Genomic DNA, 20,808 nt, shown 5'->3' with positions numbered 1-20,808 from the left:
GGGGGGATGCTGGTGGGAGGGGGGTGCAGGGCAGAGGGGAATAAAAGGGAGAAAAAAAATGGGACAACTCTAATAGCATAATCAATAAAATATATTTTTTTAAAAATAAATAAAATGGTTGCTGAATTTGAACTTAAAATTACCAGCCCTGATTACCTAAAGGATAAATCATAAGGATATAAAATAATAACAATAAGACAACAAATAATACAAATAAATAACACAATAACTAGAAAATAATACACGAAAAAACTCTGTTCCTCATACTCACAACTAGAAACCTATTTTTGCCCACCCCTGTCCTGTATATAGAGAATGGATTTCAAGTGAAATTGGTCTGATTTTAGTTACTATCTCTTACCATTTGTGAATGCTCCTGCTCAGGTCTGAACACAAAAGCTGAAAACACTCAGAACCAAGACAGAAGATTTATTTTAGAAACTGTGGAGTTTGGTGCATTTATTCAAAGCCAACTAATAAAAACCAACTAAGACATTTCCCAACTACCAATGGGTAGAAAAATGAAAAGTTGCTCCATAAATATAGTAGAAATCCATGTAATGAGTGAAGGAAGTAATGACACTTTCAAAAGAATGCCAGTATCTTTGATTCAAACAACTCGATGCCCATCGAAAGCCTACATTCTAATACTGTCCCCCATACGCCAGGTAACCAACAGCTTTCTAATTTCAAAACGATAAGCGTGGAAAGAAAAGAAGTAGACTGAGAATACTTTTTTAAAAGCCAAAGGGAAGAATAAACAGCGCAGGCAGGTTTTTAGACACCTGAGGCCCACAGAGCAGTCAGCCACCAGTGGCCGTCTCCCCCCGGGCCCACCAAGAACACCACCACGTGTACCGGTCACTTCCGCTATAAACAGAACAGCCGAGAGATTTAAGACGCACCTGTAACACCTGAGTTATCTGCTTTCTACCTGAAACATTTTCACTAGACACGAAAAAATAACTAAGCAGAAACTCCTTCTCACACTGGAATGGGGAGGTTACCTGCCGGCAGCGTGAAGGTGACCAGGTCAGTGAGGAAGTAGCAGGCGAAGTCCCCCTTCCTCTGGTGCAGAGAGGCCGCTATCTCGCGCCGGATCTGCTCCGTCAGCTCCGGGCACACCATGGCCGGGATGCACTTGGCCGCTTGCTGAGACACCTGGACACCAACGAAAAGGCCCTTTGCATCTCGCTGATCGCCAGGAGCAGAACACAGTAGTATTTAAAAGAAATTACCAACATCTCCCAGTAGCTCAAGGTAGTGAATTCTAAAATATATCGGGTGGCGGGTATTATTTCCTTACCCGTGGACATATGTATCAGTACGACGCCCCAGGAAAACAGCCGGTTTACCCTCTGACTCTGCGATTCTACTTAAGAATGTATTCCCACCACGCACGTGAAAACTTCCGTAAAACGGTGGTGCTCCCAAAGGCTCACCACAGAGGGAGAGGGGGACCAGTAAACCACCTGAATAGTAAGTAAGGCTGATCATCTTGCCCTCTGCCCTCCGCAAAAAAAAATTCTTAAAAAGCAGGGAATCCCAGCTTACGGTAGAAAACACACACACACACTATTCCCCCGCTGCTTCATTAAGAATATTTCAAGTACCCAACATGGAATAAAGAAAACGTGGCATTTTTAAAGGGTTAGTTCCTGCTGACTTCGACTCCCTTCCCACGCTTTACAGCTCTAAGTTTCCGCGCAGCACCTGGCCCGCCCCAGCGCAGACAGGCGACGACCCCTCAAAGCCCAGCCCCAGGGAACGAAGTCTGAGCGCTGGTGGTGCAAGTGACTACCGGGAAGAACCTCCCGGCCCGGCAAGGAGACGGCTAGAACTTTCCTCTCCTTTCTACATGCTGAGCAGCAACAAACGTGCAAAGATAATGAAGCTGTATTCCTCCTGTTGAGCTCGCGACACCTGTGCACAGAGAGCTCTGAAATCAAAGGCGAGAGCGTCTGCCGGCGAGGAAACGAGCCCGTGCGACCCCTGAGTGGGCCAGACAGCGCCGTGCTCTGCTGCCCCTGCAGGCCGCGGCCACTGCCGGGGCGGCCTCCGGGGAGGGAGGCTTCCGTCACAGGCGGGCTTTCGGAGACCTTCCCGTAAGCTGCTCAGAGGGTGAGGTTTGCAGACCACGCCATCTATGGAACAGGCGTGGGGCTTCACTGTACCCGCTGTGAACCGAGTGCACGGGAGGAAGCCCTGCACCCCACACGGTCACCAGACATGCCTCTCTGAGCCCGCCCGCACGGAAACCCAGCTCCACTGAACGGCACCGGCCAGGATGCCAGTCACAACGAGAGTCTCGCTGCATCTTCAGTCTACGAACCCAATCTTTAAGACGCTCAGATGATAGAAGACCAAACATTCTCTACTTTCACAATATAAACTGCCTGTTTCACACCAGTGTTAAAATGGGTCCCAAAAGTAAATTCAAAATCAGCTATTCCAGTCTGCTAACCCTCAGCCCCTTTCCAAAAACCTGGCAAAAACTTTTCCAGAACAACTTGGACTGAAACCCGAATACTGCAAACACTCCAACAAGAGAAATCTCAGAGCCGGTGAATGGCCTCCCAGCCTTCCTCCTTCCACCGTCCTCCCGGGGCAGGGCATGGCCCTGGAGTCCGCCTCTCACCTTCTGGCCTTTTCAAACTCACGACTTTCAACCGCCTCTTAGGCCAGTGGTTCTTAACTCAGGGCCCGTGAAATTGAGAACGGACTGTGAACTTGAACAGCAATTGTAATTAAATCTAAATCCTCCATTTTTACTAACCTCTTGCCTATATTTCATATCTTATACATCACAAATTAAAGTTTTGGTAACTACGGGGTCCAGTACAAATAATGCCCCCTTTTTACATGCTGGTAATCTATGCCAAATCTTTTATTACAAAATCATAAGCATGCAGGCTGTAACATAACAACATCACACTCAAGCACACCACATGGCATTTTAGGTGAAATGTTCAAATTGCTGCCCATCTTGTGCAAGACACTTATGCACGCTACCGACCACACTCAATGGCATTACTTCTGCCGGACCCTGTATGTTTCAATATACCGCTGACATTTGAGCAACACAGGTTCACTTCTACACAGATTTTCTTTAAAGATTTTACTGATTTATTTTTAGAGAACGGAGCAAAGAGCGAGAGAGGGAGAGAAACATCAATGTGTGGCTGCTTCTTGTGCACCCCCCCACCCCCTACTGAGGACCTGGCCCGCCACCCAAGCATGTCCCCTGGACTGGGAATCGAACCAGGGCCCTCTGGTTCACAGGCCCGTGCTCAATCCACTGAACCACACCAGCCAGGACAGATTCTCTCCAATAAGCACTGTAAATGCATTCATTCTCTTTTCTTTATGATGTTCTTGATAACATTTTCTTTCCTCCAGCTTACTCTGTAAGAATACACGATATACTACACACAAAACGTGCTAATCAACTGTTACGTTATCGGTGAGCAGTTAAGTTTCAGAGGCGTCAACGTTTTACTTGGATTGTCAACTGCACGGAGGGTCGGTGTCAGCACCCCTAGCCCCCGCCTTGTTCAAGGATCCGCTGTAACTGATCTCCTTTGCAATCCTATTTATTTTATTGTATTCGCTTAAAAACACTTTGAAAGGAGTCCACAGGCTCCACCAGACTGCCAACCCACAAGGCCCCTGAAGCCCCGACGCAGACGCACACCCCGGAACCCGCCGCTCCCTGCTCTCGCCCGAGTGCCGGGCTCTGTACGCGCCCTGCAGACACGGCGCTTCAGCCAGGCTCCGAGTCTCCCCTGCGGGTCTCCCGGCTGGCCCCTGCGGGTCTGTCCTTGCAGTGCTCCCTCGCCGAGACGGAACTGCATTACTCGCTCTGCTGCCTACCTGCACAGTCCCCCTTCCCGCTCCCCCAGGTCGTACCAGGGTCGGTCTACGCATCCCAGAGAACAGGGCAACAGCTGCGTCCTGAACTCCGATTCATACTGACTGCCATTTGCATCTGGGTCATCTCCCATACCCTCCCTCCCTCCTTTTAGGTCACCTGCTCTTGGTGAAACCAGCTGCCGCTTCAGAAGCAGCCCTATGGAGGGGCCCGGACGACGTGAACAGGGAGCCTCCTGCCCACCGCCCAGAACCCGACCCCCGCCCCAGTCGAGCCTTTGGACAACTGCGGCCAGGGCCGCCGGTCTGACCGCCGCCTCCTGAGACCTTTGGCCACTTGGCAACGCGGCTCCCCGACTCCTTAACCTCGGAGACTGGGAACGGGTGTGTGTTTTCACCAGATGCCGAGTTTTGAGGTGATCTGCTGAACAACAATAAACAACTCACTAAGACTCTGTTATCCTCCCACTGTTGTTCCCCAGCTGGCTCTGAGGAGGCTGCTGACTCACGCCAGCCCCCCCAGAACCTTTCACAGCCCCCCACCCACTTGAGGGGAACCTGGGATTCCCTCAAGATGTGCGCCTCGGTCACAGCTGCCTTCTGTATCTAGTTTCTCGCCACCGCCAGCAACTACAACCCGCCTCATGCCGGCCCTTCCAGTCCACGACACGACTGGGCAGCACACACTTCGGACCCTGCCTGCCGCTGCCCCACCCCATCCCGGAACGGGGGCCTTCTGACGGCACGGCTGCCTCTCAGGCAGTGCCCTCCCCCCTGAGGCTCGGCGGGCCCGCCCACGACCCTCCTTCCTCCGAGTCTCCAGGTGCCCTGGCTTCCCTGGACTCTCTCCAACCCGAACTCAGCGACCAGCCCCATCGGTCACGCTTCCATCTCACCTTCTGGTCGCCTACTCCCCCGAAACGCTCTGTGCGCAACGCCTCCCGAACACTGGCCCATTCGAGTGAGGGAGTGTGCACGGGCCTGCACAGATGCACACTGGCATCTGAGTCCGCAACAGGGCTGGCTGCAATTTTAGCCTGCTGCTACTGGATATTTTAGCTGCATCCTGAATTCCTTTGCAACCTCTATCATTTTTAACATCTACCTAGTTATCTAAACCAGAACCCTCAGGATCAACTTCGATCCCTACCTCATCACCCACCATCCACTCGACCCACCAAGCCTGACTATGGGACGCAAGCCATTACTCCTAACCAGCCCGCTCTCGCCCGTGCCCCTGCCGGCCCTGCTCAGCCAGGGTCCCGGCCAGCCGCACCGCTCGCACCAGCTCTCCTACCCAGCCTGCCCCTCTCCGATCCACAGCAGCCCGGAATGGTCTCATTTAGTCACTTCCCTGTTCCTCTGCTGGAAGATCCCTCACACCCATCCCCTGCTCCCCCCACCCCGCTCCCTGCCCCGCCCCCCCACCCACAGTTCTCAATCGCCATCACAGCCACGCCGAGCTGCCTGCAAGCTCTCGAATTCACCATGAGCACCACCACTCTCGCCTCTAAGTAAATGGCTTCCTCGACCCCCCTCTTCCACCCACTTTACGGGACTGACTCCTACTCCTCCTCCAGACTGTTAACTAAAAGGCTACCTACCTGTTCCAGGTAAGAAGGTAAGGTATCTCAAAACACATTCTCAAGTAATGCCCCAGCACCTGGTCCCTCCACCTAGGAGAGCACATGCTGTGCCAGTCACCCGTTTATTTATTTCTCTCCTTTTCTGGCAACCAGTGGAGGAGGAGCCGATGCCTTCCCAGTCACATCCCTTTTCAGCACAGTGCCCAGCGGACAGTGGGCACTCAGTAAATGTTTGTTAGTGGAATGAATGAATAACAGATACATTGTAGCAAAATGTCCTACTTTAAGAGCATATACCCTCAAGAATTATATACTGTTTAAGTCTCTTAGGTTTAACATAATTTTTTCAACGGGAGGAAAGAATCTGAAACATGTAAGAACTGTTTGGAGAAACACTGTAACATCAGAAATAAAAACAAAAGAACACATCTCAGCCGTGTAAGAGAATGCACACCCCCAAGCCACACTCACCTCCGTGAGCAGTATCGCCAGCATATCCTGCCTCTGGAAGCGGATGGCCAGGTGCACCAGAGTGTAGCCGACGTCAAAGGCCGAAGGGCGGTTCAGCAAGCGCACCTCATCCGCAGTGAGCTGCCGGGCAATGTCCCCTCCTGACGACTTGTACGCCTCTATAGCAGCTAAATCACCTTCTACAACTCCTGAAACAAGCATCGAGACAGAGGGGTCAGTTCTGGTTTTCTTCAGGAAGCATAAACCTGCAGCATTCACTCTAAACTCTAAATGTTTCTCTGTGCTTCCCGGATCCTGGGGCATCATCACAGAATGCCCCAGGATCCGGGGCATTCTGTCCTGGAGAATGTAAGTAACATTAGTGCATCCCGCCCCTGAATTTCTTTCCAGAACGAGCCTGCCTGGTCAGGCACAGGCACTTACCTTCACCTCAACGCGGGCTCCGGGCTCTCGCGGGGTTAGGGGCACTACTAAAATATTAATAGGCTCAGAGACCAGCAGCCGAGTATGAGAAACTAGACTTCGCAGAAGACACTGATCTCCTGTTCTGGCCCTGACTCCGAGGAAACCAAGGAGACGGGGCATGCTCCCTGCGGTCCTGGGCACTTCCGCCCTGTGCGCTGCATTCTTAAAGCCTCATCAAAACGGAAGTGGAGCCTTCCACACCGCGGTAACTTTGAAACAATTTAAAGGAAAGGAAAGCCATGTTCAATGTTAAGTGAAAGTTAGCAATATGAATCTCTCATAGACAAGTCTTTTTTATACCCGTTATGAATTATTAATGTAGTAAAACCTGAACCAGATGATTTTGAATAAAAAGATGCTAAAACAAAGCACCACAAAGCAGCTGGGGCTGGAAAGGTAAAACAAGCACCACTTTTCCCAAGTCCGTAAGAAACTTTCCATCCCCACTGAACTCCATCATTAATCTTAGCACAAACTACTGTTAGGTGAAGACAGTAATTCTGTTTTCTAAACAGTGGAGCACATTTACAGACAATAAACAAATAGCCTTGCCCAAAAAATGAAGGTGTTGGTGAGCTTCAAATGTACCACAAATGGTGGTCAAAAGCAAAACACCAAGACTGTAGGACCAACCAAGTAATTTTAAGTGTTTCCTAAGTTACATCAGTAAAAATCTGTTTCTAGGTAAAATACTAACAGTCACTAAAAATAATTCTCAGGGTATTTTTTAAGTGTGTTTAATCACTATCTTGAATTAGGAATTAGATAACTAAGATCTAGCTATTCCTTGGAGTATGAAATTGGTACAATGCAACAATTTCCCCCAGTTATTAAAAATAACAAAGCTTTATGCTGGACTTCCGGCAAGATGGAGAAATAGGTGGATGCACCGTACCTCCTTGCACAACCAAGAATAGAACAACAATAATTTACAGACAGAATATCACTCAGAACTGACAGAGGATTTGTCTGAATGGAAGTCGGACAGGCAAGAAGTTGAAGTGGACCCGTACATACAGACTGGTAGGGGACGACGAGCCGGGCGGGCGCGGGGCTGGCGCGGGTGGGCGGCGCGGAGGTCGGGGGAAATCTGGTGCAAAATCGGCGCAACAGCCACCCGGCGCGCAAGAACGCAGCGGTGGTCCCTGAGTTACGCAAGCTGCGGCTGGGGGACCCAGTGAGGCAGCGATTGTGGACCAGGGCAGAGCTCGTGGCCCAGGATCCCAGAGAAGGGTCTCAGCCCAGGAGAACGGAACTGCCGCCATTGTTCCCTCCCGTCCCCGCTCCCGCCCCCATATATAACGTCACAATCTAGCGACAGGGATGCCCAGCCCTGGTGAACACCTAAGGCTCCGCCCCCCACCGTAACAAGAGCGACCAGACCGGAAAAAAAAAAAAGGACAGGGAAAGACATAAGACATGTTTCCAACAGAACAGGTCAGTCCCACAGGACTCATCCTTTTGAGCGACCAAGAAATAACCAATCTATCAGATGCACAGTTCAAAACACTGGTGATCAGAAAGCTCACGGAATTGGTTGACTTTGGGCGCAATTTAGATGAAAGGATGCAGGTTACCATAAAAGAGATGCAGGAAGATACGCGGAGGAGAGCCAATAGTGAAAGGAAGGAATCTGAGTCTCAAAACAATACAGTGGACCAGAAAGAAGATAGAATCAACCAAGCAGGAAAGCATGATGAAATAAGAATTCAAAAAATCGAGGAAAAGCTTAAGAGCATCCAGGACACCTTTAAACGTTTCAACATCCGAATTATAGGGGTACCAGGAGGGGAGGAGCAACAAGTGGAAAAGTTATTTGAACAAATAATAAAGGAGAACTTCCCCAATCTGGCAAAGGGAACAGTCTTCCAAGAAATCCAAGAAGCTCAGAGAGCCCCAAAGAAGTTGGACCCAAGAAGAAACACACCAAGGCACATCATAATTACATTAGCCAAGGTAAAAACGAAGGAGAGAATCCTAGAAGCAGCAAGAGATAAGGGGACAGTAACCTACAAAGGAGTTCCCATCAGACTGTCAGCTGATTTCTCAAAAGAGACCTTACAAGCAAGAAGGGGCTGGGAAGAAGTATTCCAAGTCATGAAAGGCAAGGGCCTACATCCCAGATTGCTCTATCCAGCAAAGCTCTCATTTAGAATGGAAGAGAAGATAAAGTGCTTTTCAGATAAGGTCAAATTAAAGGAGTTCATCCTCACCAAGTCCTTATTTTATGAAATGCTAAAGGGACTTATCTAAGAAAAGAAGATAAAGAAAAGACATGTATAGTAAAAGGACAGCAAACTCACAATTATTAACAACCACACCTAAAGCAAAACCAAAAGAAACTAAGTAAACAACTAGAACAGGAACAGAACCACAGAAATGGAGGGCACATGGAGGGCTAGCAGCAGGGGGGGTGGGAGGAGGAGAGAGAATAAGTAGCATAGAATGTAGGTTGAAAATAGATGGGGGAGGGCAAAAATAGTACAGGAAATGTAGAAGCTAAAGAACTCATAAGTATGACACATGAACTAAAGGGGGGGAATGTGGGTGGGAGAGGGGGTACAGGGTGGAGGGGAGAGGAGGGGAGAAATGGGACAACTGTAATAGCATAATCAATAAAATATACTTTTAAAAAAACAAAAAAACAAAGCTTTAAAATGATCATTCAATTCCCACATCACTGAATGCCCATGACATGCAGAGCAGCAATATGAGAAACACAAAGACAGTAAAAACGTGATTTTTAATTCAAAACAGCCCCTTTTCATCACATCTGTGAGAGATAAAAGGCCAGCATTTTCAACCTCTGGGTCATAAATTCTTCCTGGAAATCTGGATTCTGTCCCAGCCGCATACATTTTTCAAGTTAAGAATGCATGATGAGAACACCTCCTTACAGGCATTTTTATTTTCACGGCAGTGTAGATTAATGAATTCCTCAACAGAAACACCTAAGGACATCTGGAACCTCCATCCCCAGTACAGAAAGGGCGCCACCACACCCTTATGAGGCAGAGTGTCCTGGAGAAGTCATTGGGGCTGAACTGTAATCTGGGTGGTATGAGACACGGGTGATGAATCTTCTCAAAAGGGTAAGCCTTAAGAATAGACACGGAAAGTACTGCTTGACATCAAAAAAGACAAAAAAACAAGAAAACAAAACAAAAAAAAAAAAACCCTATGGTTAAGGAGTCAAGTACAGAAGAACTCTAGCCCTGGTTGGTGTGGTTCTGTGGATTGTGTCCCTATCTGTGAACCAAAAGGTCACTGGTTCGATGCCCACTCAGGGTACATGCCTGGGTTGTGGGCCAGGTCCCTCTTCGGGGACACGTGAGAGGCAACCGATCCATGTATCTCTCCCACATTGTGTCTATCTCTCGCACATGGATGTTTCTCTTCCTCTCTTTCTCTCCTCCCTTCCCCTCCCTCCAAAGACTAACTAAATAAAATGTTTAAAAAAGAAAAACAAAACTCTAGCCAAGGGGGTTGGGAATTGTCCTGCAAAGCAAAAGGCCGCAGGTTCGATTCGTAGTCAGGGCACAGGCCTGGGTCGAGAGTTTGGTCCCCAATCAGGGCACACACACAAGGCAACCAATCGATGTTTCTCTCTCACATCAATGTTTCTCTCCCATTCTCCCTCCCTCCCTTCCCTACTCTCTAAAGTACATCCTTCAGTGAACAGACGAGAAGCGGCGAACTCATGCATCTGCTCTAGAAGCGAGCGCCCCCACTCCAGTGCCTCCGGGGCACGCCGCGCTCCTCAGGAAGACAGCCACGGCCCCACGGCTCAGTCCGAGCTCTCGTCCCGGGTGCGCGCAGGGTCACTGCACCTGTCTTTCAGTTCTCAGTCTCAGCGTAAAGTGCAAGTGCTACATGTATATACATATAGTATTTATACTGTGTATGTAGCATTTACGCTATACAGATAGCATAAATACTATATACTGTGTGTATATATATATATATACACACATACACACAAAATACAATTGTATATACTATACAATTAGTCACAGCATGAAATTCTCCAAACTTCCCAAAACATGAAAAACACAAATTTAAATACAGGCACAAAGTAATGCTTAAAAGAAAAGCACTTTATTATCTAATGTTTGGGGAGTATATATAATTCTATTCTTTTAATTAACCACAAATAAATGCTCACAGTTCAGTTACTGTGAGTTTTCAGCTACAAAGATGAGTACATTTATCACAAATAAAATGTCAAGGAAGTATCACTGAACTGTCCACATTTTTTTTAAAGATTTTATTTATTTTTAGAAAGAGGGTAAAGGAGGGAGAAAGAGAGGGAGAGGAGAAGCATCCATGTGTGGCTGCCTCTCGAGCGCCCCCTCCTGGGGACCTGGTCCACAACCCAGGCACATGCCCTGACTGGGAATTGAACCAGCGACCCTTTCATTCACAGGCTGGCACTCAATCCACTTAGCCACACCAGCCAGGGCTAACCTGTCCACATTTGTGATATAATATCATTACACCCTGTTCAAGCAGAGCTGCTGACTAAGTGTAGACAGTGTCTTGACAGAGAGGTTTCACTGTATACATGGTGTTGAAAAGGATTCGGCCCACAGTCTGATAATTTAAAGTTTTAGCTACCACATGTTTTCTACTGGAGAAGCATCAGATTACATGCAAAACAACTTACAAAATGTCTTTGAGTTATTCATGTAACATTGCATTTCTACCACTTTTTAACATTAGGGAACAAAGTCGAAGAATTGGCAGGTGGCAAAAAACAATAAATAAATGTCAGTGGTAAAATCTCACTCAATACGAAACCAGGAAAAACCAGAGAAGTTCTAGCAGGTGAAAAAGAGATGATGTACACATGCTTTCTAGGTCACTGACATCTCACAATGCCCCTAGAGTAACTAAAACATCGTTCTCTTAAAAATGGTTTTGCACAGTCCATCCCTTCCTCATCCACACTATGAAGGCAAATAGAAGGACAACTAAAGGCACTCTGGAAGATTAACGTTATAAAACTAACCTGCAGAATCATCATACATTCCAAAGTGATCAAATGAAATCCTCCACAACTCACTAAGGAGTGGTGCATAATTACAGATAAAGAAAGGTTTTAGTATACTTTTAAAAACATGAAGACCTGAATCTAAATGACAGATACTGTATTATATATTATAAACCATAAACTTATAAAGTCATATTGTTGTCTAAGCTGGACCAGGAGAATTTCACAGGGTGGGCAAAAAAAGGTTTATAGTTGTGAGTACACAAAACAGTTTATTCTTATATTATTTTTTTTAACTATTGTATTTTCCATACGAACAACTGCAAATCTACTTTTGCCAACTCCTGCATTCTGAAGCCACAAGTCACAACTCACTAGGGACGTCTCACTGGGGACTTCACAGCTACTATGGAACTCCGTTGGTCAGAATATGGAGCTGGCTTGTAGATGTTTAGAAAACAGACTTATTTTTTTCCCCCATGTATGGCACAGTTTTCAAAGTTTTGCCTTATTTTCTTTTATGACATAAAATCATAATGGTAACTAACTTTGAAAAGAATGCCAAATGGTTAAAAAAAAAGCCAGGACTTACCTGAGCCCACATGGGCCAGCTCAACACTACCCTGGAGTTCTATGGTAGCTGTGACATCACAGCATGCTTTATGCTGTGGGGTCAGGGTGGACTTGGATTGGAGTCAGCTCGCACAATTTCAGGAGCCCTTAAAGAGAAAAGTTAGTTTTAAGTGGTAATGTTCAGAATGCCCTTTACCATGGTCAGCAGAAAGATGTACGCTCTCTAGGTAAGTTTCTTCCTCTACTCAGAGTTTAACTCATTTAACGGGTTTTGCACATTAAAAAGGACACTATGCCACCCTGTAACACCTTTTCTTTATACTCCCAGCCATCTGGCTATAGTTCAATCACACACTTGGTTCACATATTCACAGCAATCTCTTTCAATACTTAAACATGAGCTGTTTTTTAAAGAATATGACCAACATTTTTAAGTGTATCTTCAGGTAGGCACAACTCCATAGCAGTCGCAAAAACAGTCTGAGCAGACAAAACAAATCACCTCTAGATTTATTTTTCATACAATAAGCAACAGCAACAAGTTAAAATCTACCATTTCTATTCTTAGGATAGGGCTACAGAACAATAACCTTTTCAAAAAGCCAGGAAATGAAAATTACAATTGGAAATAAATCCTTAAATTAACGTAATCTGTACTATATCAAGATGAGCCTCTATTCAACTCATTTAATAAATCCACTCCATTATGAAAACATCCTCTTTTAAAAAACACGATTCAATGACAGGGAAGTCCAAGTAGTCTCTAATTAAGGCTTTTAGGTGTTCTATTATTAACCGCGACAAACTGTGCCAAACGCGGCTTATCCCTGGAGATCTCACCTCCTTATCTTCGATCGGGCTGCTAATGACCCAACTGCCGTGGAAACACCGATTCCCAAAGTCATGGCCAACAAGACCTGAACCGCTAGACACCTTCCCAGGAAAGACGCCCCCCCCCCCCCCCGGGGGAAGGGCTGGGGCTGCGAGCACGCTGGCGTGGCTGACAGAAGCGTGCCACAAGGCTGTCTGTCTCTGGGAAAGTGATCGGAGATGAGGACAGATGTTCATGGGTTAAACATGAGTTCAAATTACAAAGGTCACCTAAAATATCGCCAAAACAGTCAACTGAGGGGATGGACACTACAGTTCTTAAAAACCTAGGGCGCTGGTCACACAAAACAGTACAGGTCAAAACCACACTCGCCACTGAAACCAAGCCCCAAAAGTTTTTCTGACTTCAAGTAAAAATGTCTTCTGCTACACTGCCAAGTTATCCTGGCTGGATTTGAAACCAAATTTTAGACTTTTGGGAAGTATACTATTTTAGGTAGCAGGCATGGAGCAACACAATAGCCTAGCTTACTCTCTCTTCCAGGTGAGAAAAAGAAAGGGCAAGCGAACACGTAAAAGCAGGTGGGGACAGGGAGCATAAAGGAAATCCTCTCGTGACAGAGCATAACTTTATACTGTTCATATTAAATCCTCAAAACTGTTCTTGCAGCCAAAACACTGACAGTGAGGACATAATCACCAAATTAGAAGTGTTAAAAAGCTACTTAGTCCATCTCAACGAGGCCCCCAGGAATAACCAAACCAGCATCCAAACCAAACACCTGGGTGATGTCTTTTTTCACGCCCCTCCGCAGCCCCATATCCATTCTTTCAAGTTCAGCCGCTCCTACCTTTCCAGTCCCTCTCAAATTCAGCCCCTCACTGCGCGTCCACCGCCCCTACCCAGATCAAGGCTGGAGCCTCTCACCTGGATTGCCGCACTCAGCTCCTAAACAGCCTGCTGGCCTCTGCTGCCGCCACCCACCCCCCGCAAACCTGTCTCCAGGCTGCGACCAGCCGCAGCCCGCTGAGAGCCACGCCTTGTATGTAAGCGTGCAAACGAGCGAGCGGGTAAACAGCCAGTCACGGAAAAGGGAAAAACCAAGAACCGTGAAAAGCAATGGGAGGGTGGAGCAGGATGGACATTTGCCTTATCAGGTTTTTAAGTGCCTAATAAAGCCATACTTATTTAAGCAAATGTGTGATACCGATGTTTAGAAAATCAAAGTAAGGAACCACTTTATATATGATAGAAAAACCCAAATCAATGGGGAAAGAATTGAGTTAAATCATATTACTGAAAATATTTTAGAAAAATAATTTAATCCTTAGTTCAATCCAAAAAAGTGTGTAAAACAAAGTGATTAGTGTAACTTCCTTCACCAAAAAATAGAGAAAGAATATTTCCAGCAAATATGACTGGTATATATTTTTTAAATATATTATTCATATTTATATAGACTTCATGTAACTTAATAAAATCACAAAGGAAAATGGAGAGAGCATGGATCCACAATTCACAGAAAAAAAAAATCCAAGTGACTGAACGAGACAGCGTGCCTCCCGTTACCACACACCTCGGCAAAGGCAGAGCAACACAGACGCCCCTGCGGAGGGAACGTTTCCGGTACAGCCCTTCCAGGCCCAGCCCCTCCAGGCCCAGTCCCCTCCAGGCCCAGCCCCTCCAGGCCCAGTCCCCTCCAGGCCCAGCCCCCTCCAGGCCCAGTCCCCCCCCCCACCCCCCCCCACCCCCGGTCCAGCCCCTCCGGGTGGCAATCTACCAATGAGCATGAAGTGTCTTCAACCATCTATGTGTTTACAACGTTTAATCTTATAATCCCATTTCTGGAAACCTAAGAAAGCTGTTAGACATGCTGACAATTTTGGTCATCGAAACACTACCAGAATAAAAAATTTTCAAATAACTTAAAAGGCTAATAATATGGGATTGGTTAACTTAAAGTACAGCAACTCAGTGTCATATTACACATTCATTCTCAAAAGGTGAAAACATTTTGATTCAAAATGTAAAGTTCAACAAGTAAGTACAATACAATTTCAGTTACATAAAAAATGTGAGATACGCCCCGGCTGGTGTGGCTCAGTGGAATGAGTGGCAGCTTTGAACCAAAGTGTCGCCGGTTTGAGTCCCAGTCAGGAGGACACGTGCCTGGGTTAAGAGCCAGGTCCCTACTTGGGAGCGCCAGAGGCAGCCACACACTGGCATCTCTCTCTGTCTCCCTCCCTTCCCCTCTGTCTAAAAATAAGTTAATAAAATATTTAAAAATTCGAGATAAGCTGAAAATACACAAAAATGGCACTGTCTAGAAATACACTATAAAATATTTTTATTTTTTCATAGCTTTTCTTATCTCTGAACTATTTTACAACGAATATGCTCTGCTTCTATTATTTAAAAGTGAACCAAACCTTCCCATACTGTTACAGGAAGTGAGCACATAATGTCTAAAGTTGGTGAAACAAGAAACAGCAGATGAATGGATAAAACGTGGTATGTATGTGTGTGGGGCAAGGGAATTTCCCTGTTTTCGCTCTTAGTTCTGGGCGGCCCACTCATCAAGCTGACACAACAGATTAGCAGAAGAAAAGAACCAAACCTAATGCTGCGTGCACACTGGGGGGAGCTCCGGGAGAACACGGAGCAGGGGGACAGCTCGGGCGGCCCAGCCGAGGAGACAGCGGGTCACCGTGTGGCACCGCAGCACAGGGCGAGGCGGGCGACTCCCACGGGGGTGGGAAGGCAAACGCCGGGGAAACGAGTGTCTGCTGGGCCGACTCCAACGATGGAGCGCAGAGGACGCCGACCCACACTCAGCTGCAGTCTCACCTGACACGACGTCCTGCCTGCCTGCCTGCCTGGAGCGGGTCCCTCTATCTAAATTCTTTTAGGCAGCTAAGGAGAGGTCAAAGGTTCTGAGTCTTCAGTTTCTTCAAAACAACCAGTTTAAAACAACTGATACCCCAAACAAAGGAAAAAAGGCATACTTGGGGGTGGTAAACTCCGCTCCCCCTCACATCCAAAAGAGTATTACTGAGTCTTAGAAAGCGCGTTCTGACGCCTGCGGCCACAGGGATGGGCGCTGCGGACATCACACTGAATGAAATCAGCCAGTCACGGAGCCCAGTATTTGTGCTGCGCGCTCCCACTCACACGAGGGAGCCAGAACGCTGGTTTCTCGGAGACAGAACGCAGAATGGTGGTCCCCAGGGGCTGGGAGAAGAGGGGTGGGCGCTAATGCTCACGCACAAAGCTCTAGTTCTGCAGGACGAGAAAGCTCTGGAGACGGCCGGCGGCCGCAGGTGCACAGCCGCGTGCAGACCCTTAGCGTGCCACTGCACCACACACGTCAGTGGTCAGGAGGGCAAATTCTGTCACCTGTACTTTACCACAATTCAACTTTTAAAAAAGAGACAAATGATACAAGATCATTATTCGGAGATATTAGAAATGCTGTCCAAATAACACTAATGTAGCACTCCTTCCTCTCTCCAAAAAGATAAAATGTTTACATTTTATGTAACCACATCCAAAGTGAGGATTGTTCTGTAAAATAAATGCCTGGACTTCTATGTTAATGTCATGAAAGAGCAGAAAAAAAAAAACCCAAACCCTGAGGCATTGTTGAGAGGCAACTGAAGAGCCAAAACAACCAAATCACAGTCTAGCCCTTGACTGCATGGGGGTGGAGCAATAGCCACCAGTGTCAGTACTGGTGAAAACGAGTATGGACTCGGAACACTAAATTTTTCTGAATGGCCACACTGGATGGTTATGGGAGAAAGTGCCTTTGTCTTCAGGACACCCATGCGGAATGACATCTGTCAGTGGCAAACGCCATGGCACCTGCAGCCAACTCTCAAAGGGCCCAGGAAGGACTCACACAGAAAGACAGGCAGAGGCAGAGCCAATGGGAGACAGCAAAAGTGGCAAAGCAGTGACAACTGTGAAAACCTCAGTCCAAGGTATGTGGTGCTCCATCTATCACGCTTCTAGCTTTTCTACAGGTTGAAGCTTTTCGGGATAGAAGGCCGGTGGAGGGGGAACGGTTGCCTCTGCACAGCAGGACTGAAGGCGGGTAAAAGGAAACACACCTGCTTGTCTTCACAAACTCTTCTATCTATACTGCCTGGTTTTTCAGCCATGTGTAAAATTCAATAATGTGTAAAATTAAAGTTATTTTATGGTAAACAGTAAAGTACTCCAGAATCTGAACATCTCTTTAAATATTTAAATAATACATATGGATTTCATTACTCAAAGTGTTCATTTAATGTAGTATTTTATAGTATTTTGTAGTATTTTAGTGACCATTTACTAAACTGATGGTCATATTCAAATGTCAGTATCATGTAATCAGGGACCACCAGACACACCACCTTTCTCAGCATCAGGAGGCACGCTGTTCGTGGGCAGCCTGTGTGACCCGTCGCGTCTAAAACCAGAGGTCAGGTGTCAGACGGGACCGGCGGCGAGAAGAACACTGCCAGCCTTCCATTTCTGCCACCGCTGTCCGTTTGCCTCCACACACCTGTTCCTGGAAACTTCCACTGCCTCAGGTGTCTCAAAGAACTTTCAAAAGCCATACTGAACTGGCCATGGGAAAGAAAATGTGGGTGTATTCCCAAGATTAGAATCTTTGTATTGCTCAGAATTAACAACTCTATTACCTGTGACACCAAATACTTTGGATAAGAAAGGAGACCCACCAGTGAGGAGGATGCGTGCGGAGTGAAAAGACCCAATTTTCACAGCTACACAGCCCCCAAGTAAGAGCATCACGCACAGCTCACCGAGGACATGCACGGAGTCGCCAGCGCTCTGCTGGCGCTCTGCTTTCCTTTTATGGAGGCAGTGCCACAGATCCGCTGCAGGAGTCCGTACATGTTTGGGCTCTATGTAAAGTTTTTAATAGAACATTTTAACTTAAGCCATTTTTGTTTTAAAAAATGTTATGTAGCCCTGGCTGGTGTGGCTCAGTGGATTTAACACTGGCCTGTGAACCAAAGGGTCGCTGGTTCGATTCCCAGGCAGGGCACGTGCCTGGGTTGCAGGCCAGGTCCTCAGTATGGGGCGCACAAGAGGCAACCACACATTGATGTTTCTCCCCTCTTTTTCTCTCCCTCCCCTCCCCTCGCTCTAAAAATAAATAAGTAAAATCTTTTCTAAAAATGTTATTTAAAACCTCATGGTTTTAAATGTCTAAGACTCAAGACCTCTTCTGCAGACTTTTATGCATATGTAAAGCAACATTTTGGGGGGGAAGGGCACTAAGGAGAAGAGCAACTTTCAGGAGAACACTCAATCTGGTATCAGCATAAAGTCAAGTTCATAAACAAAATGGCCCATTAGCATCCTAGGATAAATCTAGCACTAAGAATATAATAACTATAACTTAACCAGCTGAGTACTGGAAATATTGAAAGGAACATTTTCTAAAGTATATAACTGCCTAACCACCAATCTGTACACCTGAAACTAATACAAAATAATACTGAATGGGGGTGGGCTGGGATGGGGGTAAAAGGCAGAAAACTGTACTTGAACAACAATTAAAATAAATAAAAAAATTAAAAATTAAAAAATAATAATATTGAATGTAAACATAATTGAAAAGTAAAATTTAAAGTCCTTTTCAAGAAATACAAAATAACCATAATTTTAATCTATCAGAACAGTGAACAATTTCATTAGCTTCCTCTCTAAATTCCTAAGCGATGATCTTCAAAAATTAAACACTGGAACATAGGTCTGCTACTGGGCTAGTGCCTCTCAGAAATGGTAATTATCGCAGAGCAATTACACAGAGCAGGAAAAATTCTAAGGATGGAAAACTGTCCAAACAGCTATGCTACACCAACTTGAAAACAGGCAAACACAAGCAAAGAAAACAGACCAAATGCCACAGAAATTCCACACTAAAAATCAAGTCCAAATACTATGGCCTACCCATGGAATGCTGGGAAACTGCAGTGGGTGACAGACGACCTTGGGACACAGCAGTCAGCTTCACAAAGGCACACTCATCTAGCTGACTTGAAAAAAGACAGGACTGAGAACAGTAATATTCACAGGTATCAAAAGTTATTGAAAAGTCCCAGTGCCCTGTAGGTACAGCTCAGTTGGCTGAGCACCCTCCCGGAGCAAAAGGTCGCTGGTTCGATTCCCACTCAGAGCACACGCCTAAAGGTTGCAGGTTCAGTCTCCAGTCAAGGTGTGTCCAAGAGGTGACTGATGTTTCTCTCTCACATCAATGTTCCCCTCTCTTTCTCCCTCCCTTCCCCTCTCTCTAAAAATTAAAAGAAAAAAAAAGTTCCAGCAACAGTACTTGGAACCATATCAAGCAGGGAAAAAAACTCTGTGGTATGGCTTTATAATAATAAATAAATATATATTTGGTCTTCTTCATCCACTGTTCCTGCACATAGTCTTTTCAGGGAATCGACGTGGGTCTCAAATTTAAATGTTCCTTTTTTTAAAGGGCGACCAACTCAATACGACGGAACTACAATGGCGCTGAGGAGCGCCGCCCTCCTCTCCAGGGACGTTCTCCTCTACCCAGGGAGAAGGAGTGTAGGATTAGCACTGACATGACCTCCCAGAAAAACACCTGGCACCTGACCATCCCAGCTCCCACCCGAGGTCAGGTTTTGGCAACACTACCCAAGGCCTCTCACCACCGAGATGCTGTGACTGACGTGAAACTCACACCCAGCGGTCACGTTCAAGATCCTTGCTCAGCGCCGCTGAGGCTCCAGCTCGCTTCTGCCTCCTCAACCACTGCGCCCCCCGCGTTCCCGTCTTCCCAGCCACAGAGCTGGCCCTCGGGGGCTGAGGGTTACCCCCCAATTTCACATTTCTCACATCTGATACTTAGTGAAAGTATTTGTTTTATATTTACCGTGTAGACTTTGGAGACTTTTTTTAGTATATGTGTTGCCAAAGGGACTGCTGACATAACGTTTTTAAAAGCACACACCGGCAAGCCGTAAGACAGCACATCTAATGAAATCTGGACAACGTGAAGCAGGCAGAGAAGGAGGCGTAAAGATTCATTTTCAGTAAACGTGGCCTTCTGTTAACCCAACGAAATATAAACAAGAAAGAAGTATCTTTTAGCACATTCCAGAGATCAAGACATGACTACCTAATGAAGACAGGGCCATAATCCTTTTCGTGCAACAGTTCGGAACCATGATGACTGTCTGCAGTGTAATGAGTGAACAGTAAGAACATTTGCAGATATAAAAGACAGAATCCACATTACCAAAAATCAAGTACAACCAACCCTTGGCCCTATGAACCTAGAACTCTGGAGTGGGTGGGAATAAGAACTTAATGACAAAGAAACCGTTTTGTAAATAAAACAAGACCAAATCCAATACTGGACCTGCAGGTAGGAGGAGTTTTTGTTCCACTCTTAAAATAAACTCACAGCTCTTAGAATTTTGAAGAGGCATAAGGATGGTTGTTCAAAGAAGAAAGAAATAGAAGGCAGCACCAAGAAGACAGAGTGGTCATAAGAACAAGAAATAATAGCCATAAAGACAAAGTAGCCCTGGCTGGTGTGGCTCAGCAGACTGAGTGCTGGCCTGCGAACCAAAGGGTCGCCGGTTCAATTCCCAGTCAGGGTACATGCCTGGGTTGCGGGCCAGGTCCCCAGTATGGGGTGTGCAAGAGGCGAACACACATTGATATTTCTCTCCCTCTCTTTCTCCTATTTTTCCCCCATCTCTAAAAATGAATAAAATCTTTACAAAAGTGATACTGATTGGTCTAACATGTTTCAAGGAGAGAAAACATTTCAAAGTCATTCTTAACCCTGAGGTCCACTAACTTAAAGAAACAATGAACCTGATTCCTCAAGAACTGTATGACCCCAAAGAGGTTAAGAATCACTGTGATATAGCTTACTTCCTGTATCTATGAACTTACACACACTGTAACACCACCTTGTAGTAAACGTGCATAGGACACGACTGCTCGCAAAAACAATTTAA

At 46.3% G+C, this 20,808-nt stretch overlaps 1 protein-coding gene across 1 annotated transcript in view; it reads right to left on the bottom strand.

Moving 5' to 3' along the window:
- The window catches only part of ZRANB1 (zinc finger RANBP2-type containing 1), a 34,467-nt gene that overhangs the window by 9,609 nt on the left and 4,050 nt on the right, over nt 1-20,808 (bottom strand). The window contains exons 3-4 of the mRNA XM_028512405.2: nt 5,928-6,115; nt 1,008-1,161 (exon numbers count right to left, since the gene is read on the bottom strand). Of these exons, the coding sequence (XP_028368206.2) occupies nt 1,008-1,161; nt 5,928-6,115 (342 nt within the window). The remainder of the gene's footprint in view (nt 1-1,007; nt 1,162-5,927; nt 6,116-20,808) is intronic.

Source organism: Phyllostomus discolor, chromosome 5 (assembly GCF_004126475.2).
Source record: "Phyllostomus discolor isolate MPI-MPIP mPhyDis1 chromosome 5, mPhyDis1.pri.v3, whole genome shotgun sequence".
NCBI lineage: Eukaryota > Metazoa > Chordata > Mammalia > Chiroptera > Phyllostomidae > Phyllostomus > Phyllostomus discolor.
This window is presented reverse-complemented; position numbering and strand designations above follow the sequence as displayed.